The sequence below is a fragment of the Trichomycterus rosablanca genome, chromosome 7 (genome assembly GCF_030014385.1).
Source record: "Trichomycterus rosablanca isolate fTriRos1 chromosome 7, fTriRos1.hap1, whole genome shotgun sequence".
Taxonomy (NCBI): Eukaryota; Metazoa; Chordata; class Actinopteri; order Siluriformes; family Trichomycteridae; genus Trichomycterus; species Trichomycterus rosablanca.
In genome coordinates, this window is record NC_085994.1 from 33952381 (window position 1) to 33974041 (window position 21661).

At 40.1% G+C, this 21661-nt stretch overlaps 1 protein-coding gene across 1 annotated transcript; it reads left to right on the forward strand.

The window, feature by feature from the left end:
- The first annotated feature begins 4765 nt into the window (after nucleotides 1–4765).
- On the forward strand, nucleotides 4766–20820 carry gpkow (G patch domain and KOW motifs). Its single transcript, XM_062998601.1, has 11 exons — nucleotides 4766–4947; nucleotides 7336–7490; nucleotides 7795–7934; nucleotides 13742–13848; nucleotides 15408–15612; nucleotides 16672–16804; nucleotides 16904–17102; nucleotides 18720–18843; nucleotides 18994–19063; nucleotides 19157–19242; nucleotides 20356–20820. The coding sequence occupies exons 1-11, from the start codon at nucleotides 4766–4768 to the stop codon at nucleotides 20476–20478; spliced, it is 1524 nt and encodes a 507-aa protein (XP_062854671.1). The 3' UTR covers nucleotides 20479–20820.
- Nucleotides 20821–21661: the final 841 nt, after the last annotated feature.

Sequence of the window (21661 nt, forward strand, 5' to 3'; positions counted from 1 at the left end):
ACTGAATAATTATTCTGGGTTTAATAGTCCGCTGAGTTGCAGAATAATCTAATAGGTACTATCACTGATTATGTGTCCATGTCCATCACTAGATGTATCATGCAAACAAATATTGGAGAAATACAAACATTTTACATTTGCAGATCATGTGGTGATCATTGTGTTTTTTAGAGACATGTCTGAATAGCTTTGGTATTTTATAACATTATACCCAACATTATACCCAATTTACTGTTACATTAAACAGATGTGCTAGTATCAACACTAAACTACATATAATAAAAATATAGCAAACACTTAATCCTGGACAGGCTCCTTAAGCATATTTCATTAACACTGGCAACAAAATGGGACTGCACCCTTAACTGGACACTAATACATTGCAGGTTATCACAGATAGTGATTTATATTTACGAATTTAAACTTAGAGACGTCAGTCCAACTACAAATAGGCAGAACAGTGGTGTAACATGTAGTACTGATGGTTCTCAACCCTGGGGACTATGACTGGTCCCAACACAAAACTGCTTTAGTGCCAATAGCTTCCCCTTGTGGAGAAACTTCAAATTGTAAGTAAGTAATATAGTATAAAAAAAATTAGTACACAATTTAATTTGTTCTTAAGCTGGCATAATAGTGAGCCAGTGTGATATAAATGTAAGAGCCACACTGCTGGTACCTGAGCCTGGGCTGGGGTTCAAATCCTGGGCTGAGCCATGTTTGGTTGAAGTCTTGTTTAAGGAAAATTTTAACTGTTTTGCCTTGTTATTGTTATAAATATACATCTATTCTGCTCAGTTGATTCCATACAAGTTGTTAGTGACAGTGTATCACATAGCTGATGATCTAGCAATGTTATCATATTCTATACACACATATGTATGACCAAATGAAATGTGTATCGCCATGCTTCAACACAGAACTTTGTTATATAAAGTTTATTTTGTGGAAGGCATTGTTAAATGCAATATGGATGGAAAATAAACATGGTATGGGTGCAGAAATTATTATTTGCTAAACTACTAAGTGCAAGGCATTCAAGGAGGTCAATGAAGATCAGCAATAAATGCCACTCCCCACAAAAGTAAAGATGTTAATGTAAATATGACTGTGTTTACACACTACGTTACATTGATGACAGAAACAGTAGTTACTCATTACATAAGATTCATCAGTTCACAAGTTTCATCTCAAACACAGTCATGGACAATTTTGTATCACCAATTCACCTCACTTGCATGTCTTTGGACTGTGGGAGAAAACCAGAGCTCCCGGAGGAAACCCGTGCAGACAAGGGGAGAACATGCAAACTCCAAACAGAAAGGACCCGGAAGAATCCCCCACCTGGGGATTGAACCCAGGACCTTCTTGCTGTGAGGCGACAGTGCTACCCACTGAGCCACCGTGCCACCCCAGCAATGTGGTTCACTGGGTAGCCCTGTGTTCGCATGGATTTTTTTCTGGGTGCTCTGGTCTCTTCACAAGTCCAAAGACATCCAGTCAGGCCAATTGAAGCCTTAGAAATTCCCCTAGGTGTTTAAGCTTGCATGTGTGTCTGCTCTGTGATTGACAGGCGAATAGATCCGTCTGGGGTGTTTCTTACCTTTGGCACAATGAATCAGACCTACAGTGACCCTAATCAGGATATAGTGGTGGAATGTGTTCTAAAGATATATGTATATCTTATTTGCCAATTGAAAATAATTCAACATTGTTGCAACTTTGAAGCAATTAAGTAATACTAATAACTGTATAATCACAATATTTAATCAGCCATGAAATCATACTGAACATTTGACTTATAATGGGGGAAAAACTTAATGTAAATCATTTTATTCATGTTCAGTTTGTGTAATATGAACAATACAGTGTAAGACATTTAGTAAGCTGTTCCTAGGTTGTTCCCTGGTACATCCAGCATTTTTTATTACTGCTCTATATGGAACAGAAAAAGATACACCTGAAGTTATTTTCCTTTTTGATCAGTCTATTGCTTTGTTCCTTGGGTAGGATATGCTGTTCATAAGGTAAATGTTATTGGTGTAAGCTGTTCCATGTTAAGCATAATCATGTGTCCCACACAGACTCACTGACATTGTACTGGACTTTAAATCCTTACCTTCGGTTCGTTTTGCCTCCTGAGCATGACTCCCCTTGATCCGCGGTTTTCAAGCCTGTAACCAGCCGGTTATCTTTGATCTGATGGCGGTGAACGGAACAGGCTACATCACGTTACAGGGCTGAGGTTGGGGGGTTGAGGGATTCCTCTCTCAGTAAGCCGCTCACGGCGCCGGTATTGATTTTGGAAAGTCTGGGATGGTCGGTGGCGCGGATGTCCGGCGGGTCCCGCGGCTTTAACTGCATGCTGTGCGGGAGACAGGCACACACAGTCCCGATCCCGAACCCAGGTTCAGTCCCGAACTCCCCGGCCGCATGGTGCAAAATACAGAGCCAATGTGAAGGAAACAAGACCAGTAAATGACTGAGGTAAGGAGGAGGGAGCTGAGGGTACAGCACAGGGAGAATGAATAAACCGGGAAGAACCGCCCCTATAATGTAAACGCGTCAGGTAACTAAACCAGTTTCACTTAAAAATCGTTGACCTGCGAAATATGAGAAGTACTGGCTGGAAAGGTAACTTTAAATAATTAAGGTAAAAGTTCACTTTGTGTTAGGAGGATTTATTTATTTATTTATTAGGATTTTAACGTATTTTTTACACACTTGGGTTACATTTATGACAGAAACGGTTACTCGTTACACAAGATTAATCAGTTCACAAGCTCCCTTGAGATCATTGACAAGCTCCTCCCGTGTAATTCTGGACTGACCTCACCTTTCTCAGAATCATTCTTACCCCACCAGGTGAGATCCTGCATGGAGCTCCAGAGCGAGGGTGATTGACTGTGATCTTGTATTTCTTCCATTTTCGAATTATCGCGCCAACAGTGGTCTCTTTCTCACCAAGCGTCTTGCTGATGGTCTTGTAGCCCATTCCAGCCGTGTGCAGGTCTACAATCTTGTCCCTGACGTCCTTTGATAGCTCTTTGGTCTTGCCCATGGTGGTCGAGAGATTTGAACGGAAGAAACTGATTCTGTGACAGGAGTCTTTTATACAGGGACAGGACTAATTTGTGTGCCTCATGGGCACATAACCGGTCTGTGGGGGTCAGAATTCTTGCTGGTTGGTAGGGGATCAAATACTTATTTCCCTTAATTAAATACAAATTAATTTATAACTTTTATTTAATGTTTTCTTTCTGGATTTTTTGTTGATATTCTGTCTCTCTCTGTTAAAATAAACCTTCCATAAAAATTATAGGCTGTTCAAGTCTTTGTAAGGGGGTAAACTTACAAAATCAGCAGGGGATCAAATTTCCCCCACTGTATAGGTGACATCTTTGACCTGTGAAAGTCTATGATGTGTTTGCTAAAACATGCACAGAGCTTGCTGGACTGTATTGCAAGTGAGGTCATAATATCTGTAGTACATGATGATCAATAACAAGGACTTAGGAGGCCATGCTACAAACCAGTGGCGGTTGTAGACCATGTGAGGTGTGTGTGGGGGGGGGGGGGCAAAGGCTATGTTAGAACTTTATACACCACCAGCCCAATGTCACACATGGAGCTGCAGAAAAAAATGTATGAGTTTATTAAAGCTTTTACAAACCATAACAAACTGAGTCATGTCTCAGGGAGTGACTGAGAAACCTGAGAGTGTGCATAACATTTTCTTCCCCGCTCATCAGCTTTTACGTCACTTATTTTTTACTTTTCTCCTCTTTTTCGTATAATGTGTTTTTAGTCTCCAAGTAAATATGTTTTTTAGTACCATTATTTGTCAGTCTCTCATTAAATTTGTTTGCTTTTTTGTACTATTGTCTGTTAGGCTCCAATTAAATATGTTTTTTTCCAGTTAACTATGACTTTTTTCCCCACATTATTCACTAGCTCCCTCATTTCTTACAGCGATGTTTTTTTTTTCTTCATTAAAGGTTTTATACAGAAATGGGGTCATAGACATATTGATTTCATAAGGAATACATTGTCAGAGCAGTAATATATATTCACAAATTTACCATCGTTTTATACTAGTCAATAGAGTTCAAATACATATTAATGAAAAATTACAGTAGATTTTTACTAAGTTTCCTACACAGTTTACATCTGCAGCATTTGGTAGACACTGTTATGCAAAGCGACTTACAATTATCACTAAATACAACTAAGGGCATTGCTCAGGGGCCCAACAGTGACAATTTGGGACTTGAACCAGCAACCTTATGATTACTAGACCAGTACCTTAACCACCGAGCTATCACTGCACACCAAAATAATAGGCCTAACCTTAGTGTGTGCAAGTATGTTCTGACCTAACATATTTTTTATAAAAGCAATAATAAATTTATAAAAATGCAACCTGCTAAAAAGGTAAAAAGTATACATTCCAATAATCCATTTCACATTCAAGTAAATTTAAACATTTGATCAGTTGTTTTCATAAATAAGCATTTACACCAATACACCAACAACTAATCCAATAAATGAGTCTCCTTTTAGAGAACATTTATCAAAACATAGCATTATACTGTAGATTGCTTTATTTAGCTCAACCCCAGTTTATCTGCGGTGGCTTGATGAAGCGCTGACGAGAGTTGCATTCTGGGAAGTGTAGTGCATTATGTCCCTTAGCCGTGTGCAGAACGTGTCAACTGAACTACATTAACCAGCATTACGCATAACTCGTCCATACACATCAAACATGGCGTCGCCGGAGCTGAAGCAAGATCTCGGCAACAGTGTAGAATTACTAAAACCAGAGAACGGAGAAATGAAAGCCGTCCCAATTTCTTTCGGGTTTAGTAAAACTTTAACCAAGGCGAAGTTTGAGAAACAAGAGGAGCGGGATTATTTAACTGGGGTCGAGGGGAAGGAGCTGAAAAGGTAGGCTAATGCTACAAGCTAAGTTAGCCTAGCTAGAAATGAAGTATCTATCTGGCTGTTTGATGGTTGGTTGTTAAATAGACGAAGTGATGTAACAGTGGTCCTTAAAGTTGGTTTTTTTTTTGTTTTTTGTTTTTTGTATTGATTAACACGTACAATGAGAAACAATTTGCCGTGTTTTATTTAGTTTCCTTGTTTATTATATTAAGTCATTGTTGTGCTGCCGTAATACACTGATCAGCCATAACATTAAAACCACCTCCTTGTTTCTACACTCGCTGTCCATTTTATCAGCTCCACTTACCATATAGAAGCACTTTGTAGTTCTACAATTACTGACTGTAGTCCATCTGTTTCTCTACATACTTTGTTATCCCCCTTTCATGCTGTTCTTCAATAGTCAGGACCACCACAGAGCAGGTATTATTTAGGTGGTGGATCATTCTCAGCACTGCAGTGACACTGACATGGTGGTCGTGTGTTAGTGTGCGTTGTGCTGGTATGAGTGGATCAGACACAGCAGCGCTGCTGGAGTTTTTAAATACCGTGTTCACTCTATTAGACACTCCTACCTAGTTGGTCCACCTTGTAGATGTAAAGTCAGAGACGATCGCTCATCTATTGCTGCTGTTTGAGTTGGTCATTTTCTAGACCTTCACCAGTCGTCACAGGACGCTGCCCATGGGGCGCTTTTGGCTGTATATATCTTTGGTTGGTGGACTATTCTCAGTCCGACAGTGAGGTGTTTAAAAACTCCAGCAGTTCTGCTGTGTCATATCCACTCATACCAGCACAACGCACACTAACACACCACCACCATGTCAGTGTCACTGCAGTGCTGAGAATGATCCACCACCCAAATAATACCTGCTCTGTATTTGTCCTGTTGGGGTCGTTACCACTGAAGAACAGCATGAAAGGGGGCTAACAAAGCATGCAGAGAAACAGATGGACTACAGTCAGTAATTGTAGAACTACAAAGTGCTTCTATATGGTAAGTGGAGCTGATAAAATGGACAGTGTGTGTAGAAACAAGGAGGTGGTTTTAATGTTATGGCTGATCGGTGTACGTTCTACTGAAATAGCAAAGCATTGGATGTCTTGTTAATGTTTTTTTATTTCAGTTTATATTAATAAAATTAACCTGACCGATAGGATTTAAAAATGTGACGTCACATTTTCCTGACATCCACATGTCCAGGATCACAGAGTGTGTTTACATGCACACAACTGTCTAATCACTGCTAGAAATCAGATAAAAATAACATCATTGTCAAATCAACATGCACTTTAGCAATCAAATTAATGGAAAACTCTGAGTTTACACGAATCAGTCAATATTCTCATTTCTAAGTAGAAGGACCTGTACTGAAGCTGTTTATTTTTTAGTGAGGTTGAATTCTTAAACACCACATTGTTTTATGGACCAGGCTGGTTTGCTGCTGCACCATAAGTTGGGAAGTTCCAGACTTCTGTACTTCTAATGATGTTTCTAGGAAAGTCTTAGTAATTTTGGTGCAATGAAATGATCTTTCAGCTTCTGTAACAGCTTTTTAATTTTTAATTGAAGTTAATGGTTTGGTTTGTATAATGAGTTTGAAAAACAGCTGGGCAAATATCGTTGGGGTGGTGAATTGTTCTTGCCACTGCAAATGCCTTTTACTTGAAACCACTCAAAACTACAGCCAACAGCATCCAGTGGTGACAAGACTAACACAAGTTGTGCATGGATGACAATAAGCTCTAATATTTAATATAACATCTTTAGGGTGTTAACATGTACATGTAGCTCAATAATTATTTGGTTTATTCTAAAAAATAGATTTAATTAATTATTATATTTAATTAAAATAAGTTTATCTAAGCCCTGTTTTACACTTTATGTTGCAAATTACCATCTGTGGTCCTTTTTGTTTTTCCATTCTAACCATACATTGTAAAAGGAGGCAAAATACACACACATCAATTACAGATCTGTTTGCTGGTGCTGGGGTGGTTCAGTGGTAAAATATGTCACAAATGTTTGACTGGCTGATGGCACCACTAAGATTTGAACCCTGGGTCTCAGTCTGGCATTTATACATACATGATTGGCTGTGTCTGAGAAAGGCCTGAAGAGGACATTTGCAATTAAAATACAGGACTTTTCTGAAATACAAGTACTGTATGTCTAACACCCAACTTCTCATTGTCAAAATCTGCCTGTAGCCATGGCATGCGAATATAGTTCTTTTTCTAAAAACCCAACAACTAAGGAAAATTTTTCTTATATATTTTTTTATTTTTTATATATTTAAGATGTCTCGAACCACAAAACCACAAACTGTTTGGTTAAATATGTCTATTACACAATTCTAACATTTAATTTCTTATTACTTTTGTGTGCAGCACAAAACCAGAGGAGAAACCCAAAGAGCTTATCATTCCCCTGATCCAGAAGAACCGCTGGCACAGAGGAGCGACTAAGCCGACTGACAGTAATGACACTTCGTCTACAGAGCAGGACTCTGTGGAATCTCAGGCCATCAAAGAGCTTATAGAAGGTGTGGATTTGTTCTCTTATGATTATTTACTTTATTTATATCACACTGTGGAGGTTTGGTTTATATATGAAAGAGGTAGACATTCCCAATCTGGGTGACTGGAATTGGCAGATTTTCAAAATTGTATAAAAGTAAGAAAATGCAAGAAAATGTAATCAATGTTTTTGAGTTTTGTTTTTATTACGAATAAAGTTCTATTTCAGTGTAGGACTTCAATCATAAAAACAATATTACTTCCCCTTTAAGTCATGTTGTTATGTCCTGTAAATGTTTCCTAATTAGTTTTTCTCTCAATCGCCCTCAGAGTCTCAGAAGCAACAAGAAAGATGGAAAAATGGCCCCCAGAGCGATCCCAACATGACCATCCCTCTGCTCATGCAGAACCAGGTGCCACAGGGCTTTGAAGATGGTGACCAAATTAAAGTGGACCTGCGACCTGAGTCGGTAAGTCAGTACAGACTGAAAATGACAGATGATGCATTACAGGGCTTACAACATGGACAACTGATTCTCGCCTCCAGTCACGGTTTGTGAGGAGATTTATGCTCTTGCTGTGTCCATGCTGGTTTCTTCTTCTGGTTACTTTGCTACATTAATTTTACCCTTCCAACACATGCACAAGTAAATAGGTCACTCCGATTTGCCCCAGGTGTGAGTCTGTTGCCTTGCAATGAATTGACACCTTGCCAAAGAAGTATTTCTTTCTTGCTCTCATTGCCATCAGAGCCACTACGATTCTGATCAGAATGAAATGTATGCATCTCATTGATCATCTTAAAGATTTTCATCAAGCTTGAGCCTAATGCTCTATATATTTAAACTAAATTAGCACAAAGTCTTCAAGAAAAGCTCTGTAATTAATACATATATACATGCAGTATGACCAAAGGTGTGTAGACACCTGACCATAAGTTGTTGAAGGTGCAGCACAGTGGCTCGGTGGGTAGCACTGTCGCCTCACAGCAAAAATGTCCTGGGTTTAATTCCCAGGTGGAGCTGTACGGGTCCTTTCTGTGTGACGTTTGCCTGTTCTCGTGTCTTTGTGGGTTTCCTCCCACAGTCCAAAGCCACGCAAGTGAGGTGAACTGGAGATACAAAATTGTTCATTATGGTGTTTGACATAAAAAAATACTTGAACTGATGAATCTTGTGTACCAAGTAACTATCTGTCCTGTCATGAATGTAACTAAAGTGTGTGAAACATGACGTTAAAATCCTAACAAATAAATATGTTGTTGGACATCCCATTCTAAAATCATAAGCTTTCATTTGGAGTTGCACTTCTCTCTTTACTTTTCTGGCAATCAGAATCTATTTATTAAAAATAGCATTGTAAGGTCAGGCGCTATAGGAACTATAGGTTCTATAGGAAGTCCTGGCTCACAACCGAGAAACAGCTTTATGATAAATTGAAATATGAATTAAGTTCAGGACTCCAAATCACTAGATTTCCTTTACACCAAATTTTCCAAACCATGGCTGTGTCCGAAATCACATACTTATAAAGTATGTACTAAATTTGAGGCAGTGCGGACTGCTCGGCTGGTAAAACATCCGCCATTTTTCCAATGTCACGTGAGGCACAACATCACATCGCCACAGTTAAAGCCCCACTAGTCATTACAATCAGACAAAATTAATTCTGTTGTTCTCCACAAAGCGTTATTCAGGGTTGTACACAATTTTTGTCTTACTTACACTTGTAAGCAGCTGAGACTCTGTCATCTTTCATCTTTTACTTTGAAGGCCTTTGTAGCTCCGGTTGAATTATGGGATAGATTATTGGACCGTAAGTGTGCTGTGTTTGAATACTCAAAAATGGCTGCCCATGCAGTAGGTCATCCGGGTACTTTTCGTGTACTGTTTAATGAATACTTTGTATGCAGACACACTAACCCGCTCTTGCATACTGCTTTCACGCACTGTTCAGTATGGAAGTATGCTATTTCGGATGCAGCTCATGTATATCTTGGTTCAGCTGTTGATTTTATACACCTGTTAACAAAGGATGTGGCTGAAACACCTGAACTAAATTATTGGAAGTGTTGTCCACTTACTGTTGGCTGTATATTGCACATCTCTCCCATGTGTATGTTAACTTCAAAAATTAACTGTAAATACAACAAATGCTAAAAACAAAATTTAAAACATTCTATGATTGTAATAAAAAGCCTTTAATGATGGATTATGTATTAGCCAGCGCATCAACATTAAGACATTTATTTCTTCTGCACATGTAATTATATGTTGACTGGTGTTAACTCAGCCTGCAATTACATCTTGTTTATAGACAAATCTGTCAGTGAAGCAGTGACGAGCGATACAGCTGTACAGCAAGTCATCAATTAGTGACATTGCTTTGAAGCTTGAGTGAGCAAGGACGTCTCATTTAGAAAATGTACGGCATTAACTCCTCCATTCCTGCATCTTTAATCTTTACAGCCTCAGATAGAGAAGCAAAGACATGAGAATAGGATGCATGGACAGAATTAGACGGGGTAAATTAGGAATTCTTAGAGCAATATATTTAAGAAAGTGTGTACTCTGAAGCATGATTAATTAAGTCAAGCACTACATTGGATGCTAAATAGTGTAAAGCATTTAGTGCAAAAATAAATTCAAATGGATGTAATTTGCAATTTGTACCCAGACAGGGCTGTTCAGCTCAGCCACATCTATTAGATTAGTAGTGGTGTGTCTGAGTGTAAGTAAGTTATGCTGAATACAGCATCTTACCACCCACTGTGTGTGTGTGTGTGTGTGTGTGTGTGTGTGTGTGTGTGTGTGTGTGTGTGTGTAAAATGTAAATGCATGTGTGGCTCATTGAGAGCAAATGGTACACTGTATATTAAAAGTGCTACGTTTTATACGGGAGTAATAAGCTTGACTGGGAGTTAAGGAAACTAAATAAGAAAATAATAAAAAGATAAATCATTGGACATTCACTTCAAGGCAAAATGTTGAAGCCAAAACAGTCAAAATCAAATTTGCTAAGCATTTATCAAAGTCTTTAAATTTTTGGAGCTTTATTCTGTACACTGTTGCCTCACAGCAAGAATGTGGGTTCGATTCCTAAGTGGGATGGTCTGGGTCCTTTGTGTGTAGCGTTTGCATGTTTCTTCCTGTGTCTGTGTGGGTTTTCCTTCCACAGTCCAAAGAACTGATGTATCTTATGTAATCAGTAACTACCTGTCCTGTTATGAATGTAACCAAAGTAATTCTAATAAAATATAGAATCAGGTACAAGTCACTCATATTCATGCTAGAAAGTGAGAGGAAACCATCTGTTTTTAGGGGTTATGTCGAATCATGAAGTAGAACCTCCATTCTAGCAATAGCAGCAAGCGACTCAGAGAAAACGACATTTGAATTAAGTGGCGCAGCAGGCTATTATGACCGCCTGTCCGACCAAAGTTCGAGTCTTAGCAGTGCCACCAGCCTGGGTGCTCTACAGACACACTTGTTCCTGTCTGAGTAAAGAAAGCAGGATGGGTAATCATCTTGTTTCCAGCTGCAGATCCTCTTACTGTTTGGTCACGGTGCCAGGCCCTATTGATGCCCTCTTTCTCTATGTGTTTTAGCTCTGTGTTGGAGTTTGGTTCTAGTTGGTAAAAAGTAGAAGCTGATGGCGTTTTATATGTCAGAGAGAGCGTGCTAGTCTGTCGTCCTCACTTAGCATGGATGTTGTGCAGAGGTGAAGTAGTGACTGGGTAGTATGACATGTCTGTTAATAATAGGTCTGAAGAAAAAAATTCCATTGTGTCAAAATGATGGTAACATATCCTGTATGGCAAAAGACACCCATCAATGTAACAATTGGCTTAACAGGTCTTTAAACTGTCATCAACATCTAAATCGGTAAGGACTTACAGAAAGAATCACTGGTGCAAGTCATTGTTCAGTGCCACGTCTTGCTGCAGCATTACACACTCAGTGGCAGAGAACTGATTTCTAACAAGAGTGAAATTACCACAAGCAGTTATTAAAGAACGGCTCCGTGGGGAGAACTGCATGCCTGGGCTTTTGCAACAAAAAATATTAATCTGAGACACACACAACAACTTGGCTTCAGTGGTCTAAATGGTTTAGTCTCTGGTCTATAGATAACTGAAACCTGTACTCTTATGATGAAAGATGGCAAATCCAACAAAAGTGTAATAAAGTCTGAATTGTCTTCTCTTCCACAATCCTCTGGTCACATTTTAATATTCCAGTTTTAGAGTGTTTCTGATATAATAAGCCAGATTTAATAATGGGAACATTTCTCTGCCCAGTAAACTTGCGTTCATGGACCTCAATCTATTGGAGAACTACACTACATTTACATTTTCTGCATTTGGCAGACGCCTTTATCCAAAGCGACTTACAGTGCTGTTACAGTATATAGTCTAAGCAATTTAGGGTCAAGGGCCTTGCTCAAGGGACCAACAGCAGCAACTTCATAGTAGTGGGGCTTGAACCAGTGACCTTCTGATTACTAGTCCAGTACCTTAACCACTAGGCTACAATGTCCCTAAATGACCTAAATGGTCAAAAGTATGTATTTATGTCGCCCAGGTGGCACAGCGGAATATTCGGCTAGCACACCGGCTTTGCCACCGGTCAGCAGATAATAATTGGCTACTGTATCTGCTAGGGCGGGACACCCTGTTTGGGTGGAATTTTCATACGCTTTGTAAGGACCCTGATTGGCGGAAGAGACATCTGTGCAGAATGCAGGAGTGAGAAGAGGAAAATGTGGAGAAAATGCATTTAAAAAAAGTATGTATTTATTCGGGTTAGGGTTAGTTATTAAACCATGAGGATGAATAGGAAGTGGCCAGTCCTCTTATGGCTTTAACAGCCTCCAGTCTTTTAAAAATGCTTTCCACAAGATTTCAGAGTCTGTCTGTGGTCATTTGTGGGTATTTAGTCAAAGAAACAATTATGTGGTCTGGCATTGAAGTTGAATGAGAAGCTATTTCAACAGAAAGTGGGCCATGTTCTGTTTATTGGGTCAGGGATCGGTGCAAGTTACTGGAGGTTCATCAGACCAAACTTAAGAAAAACCATGACTACAAAGGCACAGTGTGCTGGAATTGAAAGGGTCTTCCACAAATGGTTGAAAGCTTTTCTTTTATAAAATTAAAAAGCAATGGGTGCCCATCCAAAGTGGTGTCTACATACTTTTGGCCATATGGTGTAAAAATGGATAAGCAATTAAATGAACTTGCTCTTAAGCTCTTCTCCAGTTATTACTGTGTGCTTCCCTCCCCATCAGGTGGTTGTTTCTGGCCGAGTTGGTGTTATTGATGGTATCATTGTTGTCGTATATAGCAATTGCTCTCTGATCCAGCTCGTTCCGGTCGGATCTGGTCATCTGCATACGGCTGTGTCAGCAGGGAGGTTTCTGAGTTTGTGTACTCATGCAGCAGTTCCCACTAGTACACTGCGGTTTACACAGGTACATGCGGGTATGTGGGCTAATCATGGTAGGACGTTTGGTGGAAAAGGGTGTGTGTTTAATAAGAAAGAGTGCTGGTGCGCTCCCCTGGTCTGTGCTGTGTGTTCTGCTTGTTTTCTTCTCATATATAATCATTTGTCTGTGAGATGTCGTGCTGCAGTGTTAGATTTGTGGCTATGCAGTGGGAAGTCAGTGACGGAGCATATTTCAGTGAAGGGAAACAAATATTCAACCTTTGTATATTTTGGGTAAAGTATCCACGGTAAATGACTTGAAATTTTCCTCACAGGGAAAAAAATATAACAATATAATTTTCTTTTAAACCGATGGTGTGGATTTACAGTGCCTATAGAAACCCATCATATACCTTTATTATATTTTTATTTTATTAGGATTGTAACGTCATGTTTACACACTTTGGTTGCATTCATGACAGGACAGGTAGTTACTGGTTACACAAGATTCATCAGTCAACATGCAAACTCCACACAGAAAGGCCCGGACCGCCCCACCAGGGGATCGAACCCAGGACCATCTTGCTGTGAGGCGACAGTGCTACCCCATATACCTTTAAAATAGTAACACAGTATCTGCCACATTCTTTTAACTCAGGGTTTTCAAAATATGCCAAAATATGGGTCACAGTAAAATAATAATAATTAAATGTATTAATTTTAACAGGCACATAAACACAAAATGAACTTTTACATGAATGCCCCCTTGTGGAGGCTTTACATCACAGATTGTAAACCCCGGAGGGATCAGATTGCCACCATTTTTATTATTAAGGTATTTTGTTTTGTGTTAGTCCACAGTGGCAGATTATGAGCAGGTGCCAGTGGAGGCGTATGGCCTGGCCATGCTGAAGGGAATGGGCTGGAAGCAGGAAGAGGGCATCGGCCGTACCTTCAAACAGTAAGACATTTCTTTGTCTCTCTTTCTTTCTTTGTCTTTCTCTGACCCTATCAGTGCTGTGACATTTACTTTTTGACAGTGCTTTGAATACTAAACAAATATTGACTTTTTAGTACAGTCCACAAATTTCACACAAGTGGACTGCAATGCACCATCTGCTCTTCTAGTCACATAGAGCCAGTGGTCCTTACTGTCCAGTGACCACGCCTTATGTCCTTTGAAGTAATAATAACCATAAACATGAAATCATCATCCATACCTGTGATGAAGTATGACCTGTTCTTCCGGTGTTCCTGGGTTTCCTGCGTGTTGTGTGGTCTACCCACACCTCTCGTACACATTTTTCATTTTTATGTACTGCTTTACCTGATCAGAGTCAAAACGGTTCTGGTTTCAAAACAATAAGCGCAAGGCAGGAATACTAGTCTGGACAGGGCGCCAATTGTTCTCGTCATAGCCACTCATGTCTGTGTCAAAGACCTAGCTGACCAATAGCATTGATATGTTGAATATTAAAACCCAGATCTTAGCAGTGGTGGCCTAGTGTAATCGACTGCTGTGCCACTCAGGCACCTTTGTCATTTAAATACACTGATCAGCCATAACATTTAAACCACCTCCTTCTTTTTACACACACTGTCCATTTTATCAGCTCCACTTACCATATAGAAGCACTTTGTAGTTCTACAATTACTGACTGTAGTCCATCAATTTTTCTGCATGATTTGTTAGCCCCCTTTCATGCTGTTCTTCAATGGTCAGGACCCCCACAGAGCAGGTATTATTTAGGTGGTGGGTCATTCTCAGCACTGTAGTGACACTGACATGGTGGTGGTGTGTTAGTGTGTGTTGTGCTGGTATGAGTGGATCAGACACAGAAGTGCTGCTGGAGTTTTTAAATACCATGTCCACTCACTGTCCACTCTATTAGACACTCCTACCTAGTTGGTCCACCTTGTAGATGTAAAGTCAGAGATGATCGCTCATCTATTGCTGCTGTTTGAGTTGGTCATCTTCTAGACCTTCATCAGTGGTCACAGGACGCTGCCCACGGGGCGCTGTTGGCTGGATATTTTTGGTTGGTGGACTATTCTCAGTCCAGCAGTGACGGTGAGGTGTTTAAAAACTCCATCAGCATTGCTGTGTCTGATCCACTCATACCAGCACAACACACACTAACACACCACCACCATGTCAGTGTCACTGCAGTGCTGAGAATGATCCACCACCTAAATACCTACTCTGTAGTGGTCCTGTGGTGGTCCTGACCATTAAGGAACAGGGTAAAAGCAGGCTAAAAAGGTATGTAGAGAAACAGATGGACTACAGTCAGTAATTGAAGAACTACAAAGTGCTTCTATATGGTAAGTGGAGCTGATAAAATGGACAGTGTGTGTAGAAACAAGGAGGTAGTTTTATTTTATGGCTGGTCAGTGTATTTAAATGAATGTAGCTTTTACTATTCAAATGAGTTATTTGATACTATTTATAACTATAAAGTTTCTATATTTGCTTAATTGCAGCAAAAATGTTTGAACAGAAGTTTTTTTCCCCCACAGAGATGTTAAGCCTATAGAACACCAGTTAAGACCCAAAGGCCTGGGTCTGGGTGCTGACCGCTCTGCCATTAAGGATCTGCAGCCCTCAGGGCCCCAGAGGCCTCCTAAGCCTGGAGAAGAGAGGGAAAAAGATGAGAAGTTGGTGCTGGGGCCTGGAGGATGTGTGCTGATTCAGAGTGGAGCTCACAAAGAACTCTATGGGAAAGTAAGAATGACCAGTGAAATGATGATGATGTTTATGGATTTCATTTGATTTGAACATTGTTGGTATTTAGAATTAAAGACAGAAACAACAAGGTCCGTTTAGTTTAGTTAATATATCAGTTATTTCTGCATAATGTTTACAAGCTAGTAGCATGAATAAAATTTTTATGGTTTAATGTGGTCAATTCCATATTAAACAGATTCCACTTGGTATTGGTTCAGCCATACCTGTCTTTTTCTCCACACCCCCTGAGAAAAGGATTTGTAGGCAGTTGTAGCCCAGTGGTTAAGGTACTGGACTAGTAATCAGATGGTCGCTGGTTCAAGTCCCACCACTGCCAGGTTGCTGATGTTGCTTGCTTGAGCAAGGCCCTTAACCCTCAATTGCTCAGACTGTATACTGTAAATGTAATGTAAGTTTCTTTGGATAAAGGTGTCTGCTAAATGCAGAAATGCCGAAAATGATGATTTAGTCCTGTCCAGATAATCAGCTTTCTGATTGGCTGGTAGAGTTTGTTTCCTCTGAATGTGAAACATTAGTGGACAAATGTCCTACAGGCTGACAAACTCTGCTTTACGCTTAGCCAGCGCTGGCCGACTTGCAGACTAGCAGTCGCCGCCTCTTTACTCCAGCCAGCAGTGAATTCTCCGGAGAGCCGTATCGCATAGAGTTACACTATGTGAGTCCTTCATTACTTATGCTGTCTCCTCCAACAGACAGCAGAGTTTACAATTTACTGAGGTTCATACTTAGGAGCTCAAGCTCTTCACAGTGGTATCTAGTTTATTAGACTATCTAATGGGTTTATTAAAATAAGAGCTACAACTATAATTTCTTATTTATATTTATGCCACAAGCTTTAACTTTTTTATAAAGTAAACAGCTGTCAGATGATGCCAGATGAATAAATAGAACAGAAAATAATCCAACACTGATATCTATATTTAATCAGTACTGTAGGCAACACAACACACAAAAGGTAACGTTAAAGTAGTGTGGTTGTGTAGAGCAAAATGTGAGGGGTCCTTTGATTTAATCATTTCACTATTTCTATCTCAGATAGAAGGAATGGACACGGACAACGCCAGAGTTGTGGTGAAGCTCGCCATTGGAGGAAAGTCTGTGACCATTAGCCAGTACTCGCTACATCTGGTTCCTCAAAAAGAATACGACAAAAACAGCAAAGACCTCAGTGAGTCTTTATGTCTGGTTCCTCCATTCTAAAAGATCTTTTAATGTAAGCTAAGAATATATTGCTCCCTTTAATAATGCTGACATTCCTTTTTATCAGGCCGTCTCAGCAAAGCACATAAAGAAAAGGAGAAAGAAAAAGAACGTGAAAAGGAGCGAGAGCGAGAAAAGGAGAGAGCGAGGACAAACGGCAAAGACAAGAGGGAAGAAGATCGGCACTCGGAGAGAGGGAGGGACCGGGAGAAAGACAGAGACCGAGAACAGAAGAAGAGGAAGTACAAGGATACGGATGCAGACAGGTAGCATCGCCTGGTGGTCGATGTCTTACTAACTGCTAAAAACTAAATTTAATTGGTCAGGAATATATTTCATTTTAGTGATTTATTTATTAGTAGCTGAATGTTTGGAATTGCACATTAATATAGCCAAAGGTATGTGGAGACCTTTCCTAATTACTGAGTTCAGGTTTTTCAGCCACACCCATTTCTAACAGCCCATTAGAAAAAAATGAATAGGACAATATACTGTAGAAAAGTATAGATTAAAATGACATCAGTAGCTTCCATAAGTCTTTTTTTTTTTTTTTTTTCCCCCCATTTTTCTTCCAATTTAGTCATATCCAATTACCCGATTGCATTATGCTTCCCCTCTACTGAAGTTCCCCTTTTGACCTGTGACTAACACCCCTTCCGACACGTGTGCAGTAGCCGACTGCTTCTTTTCACCTACATGAGGCGAGTTCATGGGTGTGTTCGAAAACTTAGGGAGCTGCCTTGCTGTCTACACAGGCAGCTGCCTTAGTAGAGAGGATTCTAATAAATCAGTGACTTATAAGGCAGGTTATTCGAACGCACTACTTAGATAGCGATTCCATCGGGTTTCGCATTTCGCGTTTAGCATTTAGCGTCTTGCCATTAAAACCAATAAACTGAGGTAGCACAGCACGCTAACGTCAATATAACATCTTCCTTCATGTACCGATAACGGTTAAATTTCCTGACGAGCCCGAACTTGCAAATAAAAACACTCAATCAAAAAAATCAGTAATATTTTATTTACGTTTGAAAATAACTCCATTCGTTTCTCCGCCCTGTCAGCCATGTTTAGTTTTCTGTGAGAGAAGAGCACCCGACCCGCAATGAATTCTGGGATTGCCTTGATCACTAAGGCAGCGTCGGATGCTCACTCGTTCTTGAGTCAAAATAACATTGAAATATTAAGATGCCTCAGTAGTGAGGATATTAAGACATCTAGGATTTCGAACAGCCTCCTTCTCGGGAGCGCGCACAGGATGACGTAAAATGCTGCCTATGTAGACAGCACACTAGCTTTTCGAACACACCCCATATGTGGATCAGCTTTGTGTAAGGAGAGACACACCCTGGTCACATTATTTCCCGCCTCTGTGCAGGCGCCATGAATCAACCAGCAGAGGTCGTAATTGCATCACTGCTTTGGAATCTGCTTTGGCACCCTCCCTACAAATGAGCCAATAATTGTTCGTGTAGGCGCCCAACCTGCCGGTAGCAGAGCTGAGATTTGAACTGACAAGTTTAAGATGTCAGCTCTGGTGTGCTAGTGTATTTTACCTCTGCGTCGTAATGCATTTGGCTAGAATGCAGATCAGAATCGTTGTTGTGACACCTAGAAAAATAAAGATGAATGAAAACAATGACACCACAGATGATCAAATTATCCTTTGTCACCATGCCATTATAGATTGACCTGTGGAAAGGCCTAAAATAGGGGTATTTAATTATTTTACAAACTTGTGTTGCTCTGTATTATTACAGATAGTTTTGAAATGCAGTGTCCGTCATGCTCATGGCAGGAGTCCAAATTGTTTTGGTCGTGTTGTGTATTATAATCACAATGCCATGTTATTGTTACATTCTAAATGAACATGTCTGTTTCAGAAAGTATCCTCCTCCTTTAAAAGAGTCTCGCTCCTCTCCTCCTGCACCTTCTTGGCTTCAGAGAGATCTCCGTGTGCGCTTCGTAGATAAAACCTTTAAAGGGGGCAAATACTACAACTCTAAGGTATCATCACACTTCTTGCTAGCACTGCCAACTGTACTGTTTACATAGTGGAAACCTTTGTACATGATCAGTCCTGCCCAGTTCATCTTAAAGCCAAACTGTACCCACTGTGAGCAGCGTAGAATGACATTATGATTCTCCTGTGTGTAGATGAGAATTGAGGATGTTCTTACTCCGCACTTGTGTGTGTGTCGCACGGATGAAGGGCGACTGCTGGATGGTAAAAAGCACCACGGTTCATATAACACTAAACACATTCACAATCAACAAATCAAGTCACATCTGAGCTGTCGCTTCTCTGTCCGTCTGTCAGATGTTAAACAGACGATGCTTGAGACCATTGTGCCCAAAGGTGATGCCGACTCCATCATGGTGGTACTGGGTGAACAACGAGGACTGGTATGTAAACTGTCTAGTTGCCTAACACACTTTAACTGGTTACAGTATATTAAACAATGGAATTCTCATTCTTTCTGGGTGTTTACCATGCACAGTAGGCTTTCGTATTCAGCTCTCCTGACGCTTACTGTCAGGTTAAGGTTCCCTGCTTTGCCAGGGCTTAGCAGAAAGCACAGGAAAACTGGACTACGATGCTATCTGCCATTATGTGGGTGATCAAACCTACAGAAGCAGCCCGTTCCAAACATCACGTTCACTTTGCAGTGAACAGTACAACTACTGCATATCCAAAATGCAAAAAAATTTTGCATTCCCCCCCAATTTTCCTTCCAAGCTAGTCATATCCAATTACCTGATTGCATTACTCTTCCTCTCTACTGATGTTGACCTCCACTACTGACTGAGGAGAGCCAGGACTAACACACGCCCCCTCCGACACGTGTGCATTATCCGACTGCATCTTTTCACCTGCACGAGGCGAGTTCATATGTGGATCAGCTTTGTGTACAGAGAGCCACACCCTGATCAACGCATTATTCCTCAACTCTGTGCAGGTGCCATCAATCAGCCATCAGAGGTCATAATTGCATCAGTTATGAGGACTCCCCTCCGGCACCCTCCCTGAACAACATGCCAATCATTGTTCATTTAGGCACCCAGCCTGCTGGTAGCGGAGCTAAGATTCGAATCGACGAGTTTGAAATGTCAGCCAGTGTGTGCTGCATGTTTTAAACAGAAGGACCTAGCTTCCCAACAATATCAGTCACTGTTTGGAAATGTAACCTGTAAAAGACAAGCAGAATATAAACAAACAGTTTTCTACATCAGTTCAAAACACGGTCCCAAAGGTTAGAGGGTCAGGTTTTATATGTTGTATATGTGTACAACTAACCTAAAATGTAACAAAGCACATGCATTCACATTTCCAACCACTTTTCAAGCAGTGTAGTTGATCTCAACTTATTTTAGTGATTTTGGTGGGTAATCTGTTTTTCCATTATGCATATGCTGGTAATTGATTACCTGTTTAATTAGAAAGGATCAAGATTGTAAAACAGCTAAGTGCAAAACTCTTTTCTTGCACAGAATGAGACTGAATTTGTGTGTGTGTAGGTGGGGCGCATTCTAAAGCGAGACAGGGATAAGTGCAGAGCCATGGTCCAGCTAGAGCGCTATGAGGAAAAGATCTTCACTCTGGACTACGATGCTATCTGCCATTATGTGGGTGATCACTGACAAACCTCCTACAGAAGCAGCCCGTTACTAACATCACATCCACCTCTCAGTGAACAATACAACTACTGCCATGCAGTAAAGTGGAATTATGTTTCATTATTCAAATAGATGCAGCTGAACTGGGACAGGATGTTAAAGGCCACATTTTCGGTGGCTTGAGAAACCGTGCTTAGCTCTGTCCTGTGGCAGACAAGGACATTTTTAGGGTTTTTTTAGCCACTTGTGCATATTGGCTACACCTTATTCAGATCCTAAAATCAAACTGTTTGTAGTTGGAATTTTGTATATGTGCCATAATATCTGCATCATCTAATGTTTTTATAATAAAAATGATAAACAGAATTATTCCTGGTCATGTGAAATATATGCAAGTATTTATTGAAAAATAGTGTTTGCATAAAATGTTGCATTTAGAAAAATTAGGGCTATAAATGAGAATGGGAATTTGTGTGATCTTGGCACTTTATTGGTAGGCCAGTATAGATGTGCACATATGAAATTAAAGCTGTAGTACTCCACAGTGGGAGATTTGGAGACATCACGTGTGCCTGGCGTTCTGTATTGTGCAGCTGTGCTGCATCCACGTATCTGCAAGTGTCAAGTGAAAATGCAAAGAGCATTCTAGTAGTGGCATGATGTACAAGTGAAAGTGAAATTTAGGTTTTTTGGTGTTAATTACAGCATTTCATGCTCATATTTTCACTACTGACCTATTTATTTATTATCTACTATACTTATTTATTATCTACCATTTATAGTTTTACACACTTAGTCAAACACAGTCATGGACAATCTTGTATCTCCAGTTCACCTCACTTGCACGTCTTCGGACTGTGGGAGGAAACCGGAGCTCCTGGAGGAAACCCACCCAGACATGGGGAGAACATGCAAACTCCACACAGAAAGGACCCGGACAGCCCCACCCGGAAATCGAACCCAGGACCTTGCTACCCACTAAGCACTACTAACCTAATGATTCTATTTTTTACTTTTTATTTTAAAACACTGATTAAAGTGGCATACTTTTATCAGAAAGTTAAAAATAAAATAATGACTCATGCCGACCCAAAGTTAAACTATTAAAATCTTTTTGTGCAGGTTTCAGGTAAAAAGTATACTTTATTTTTGATCTTGTTAGTTTGTCCTAGTGTGCATTATTTCTTACTTACTTTTACAATGACTA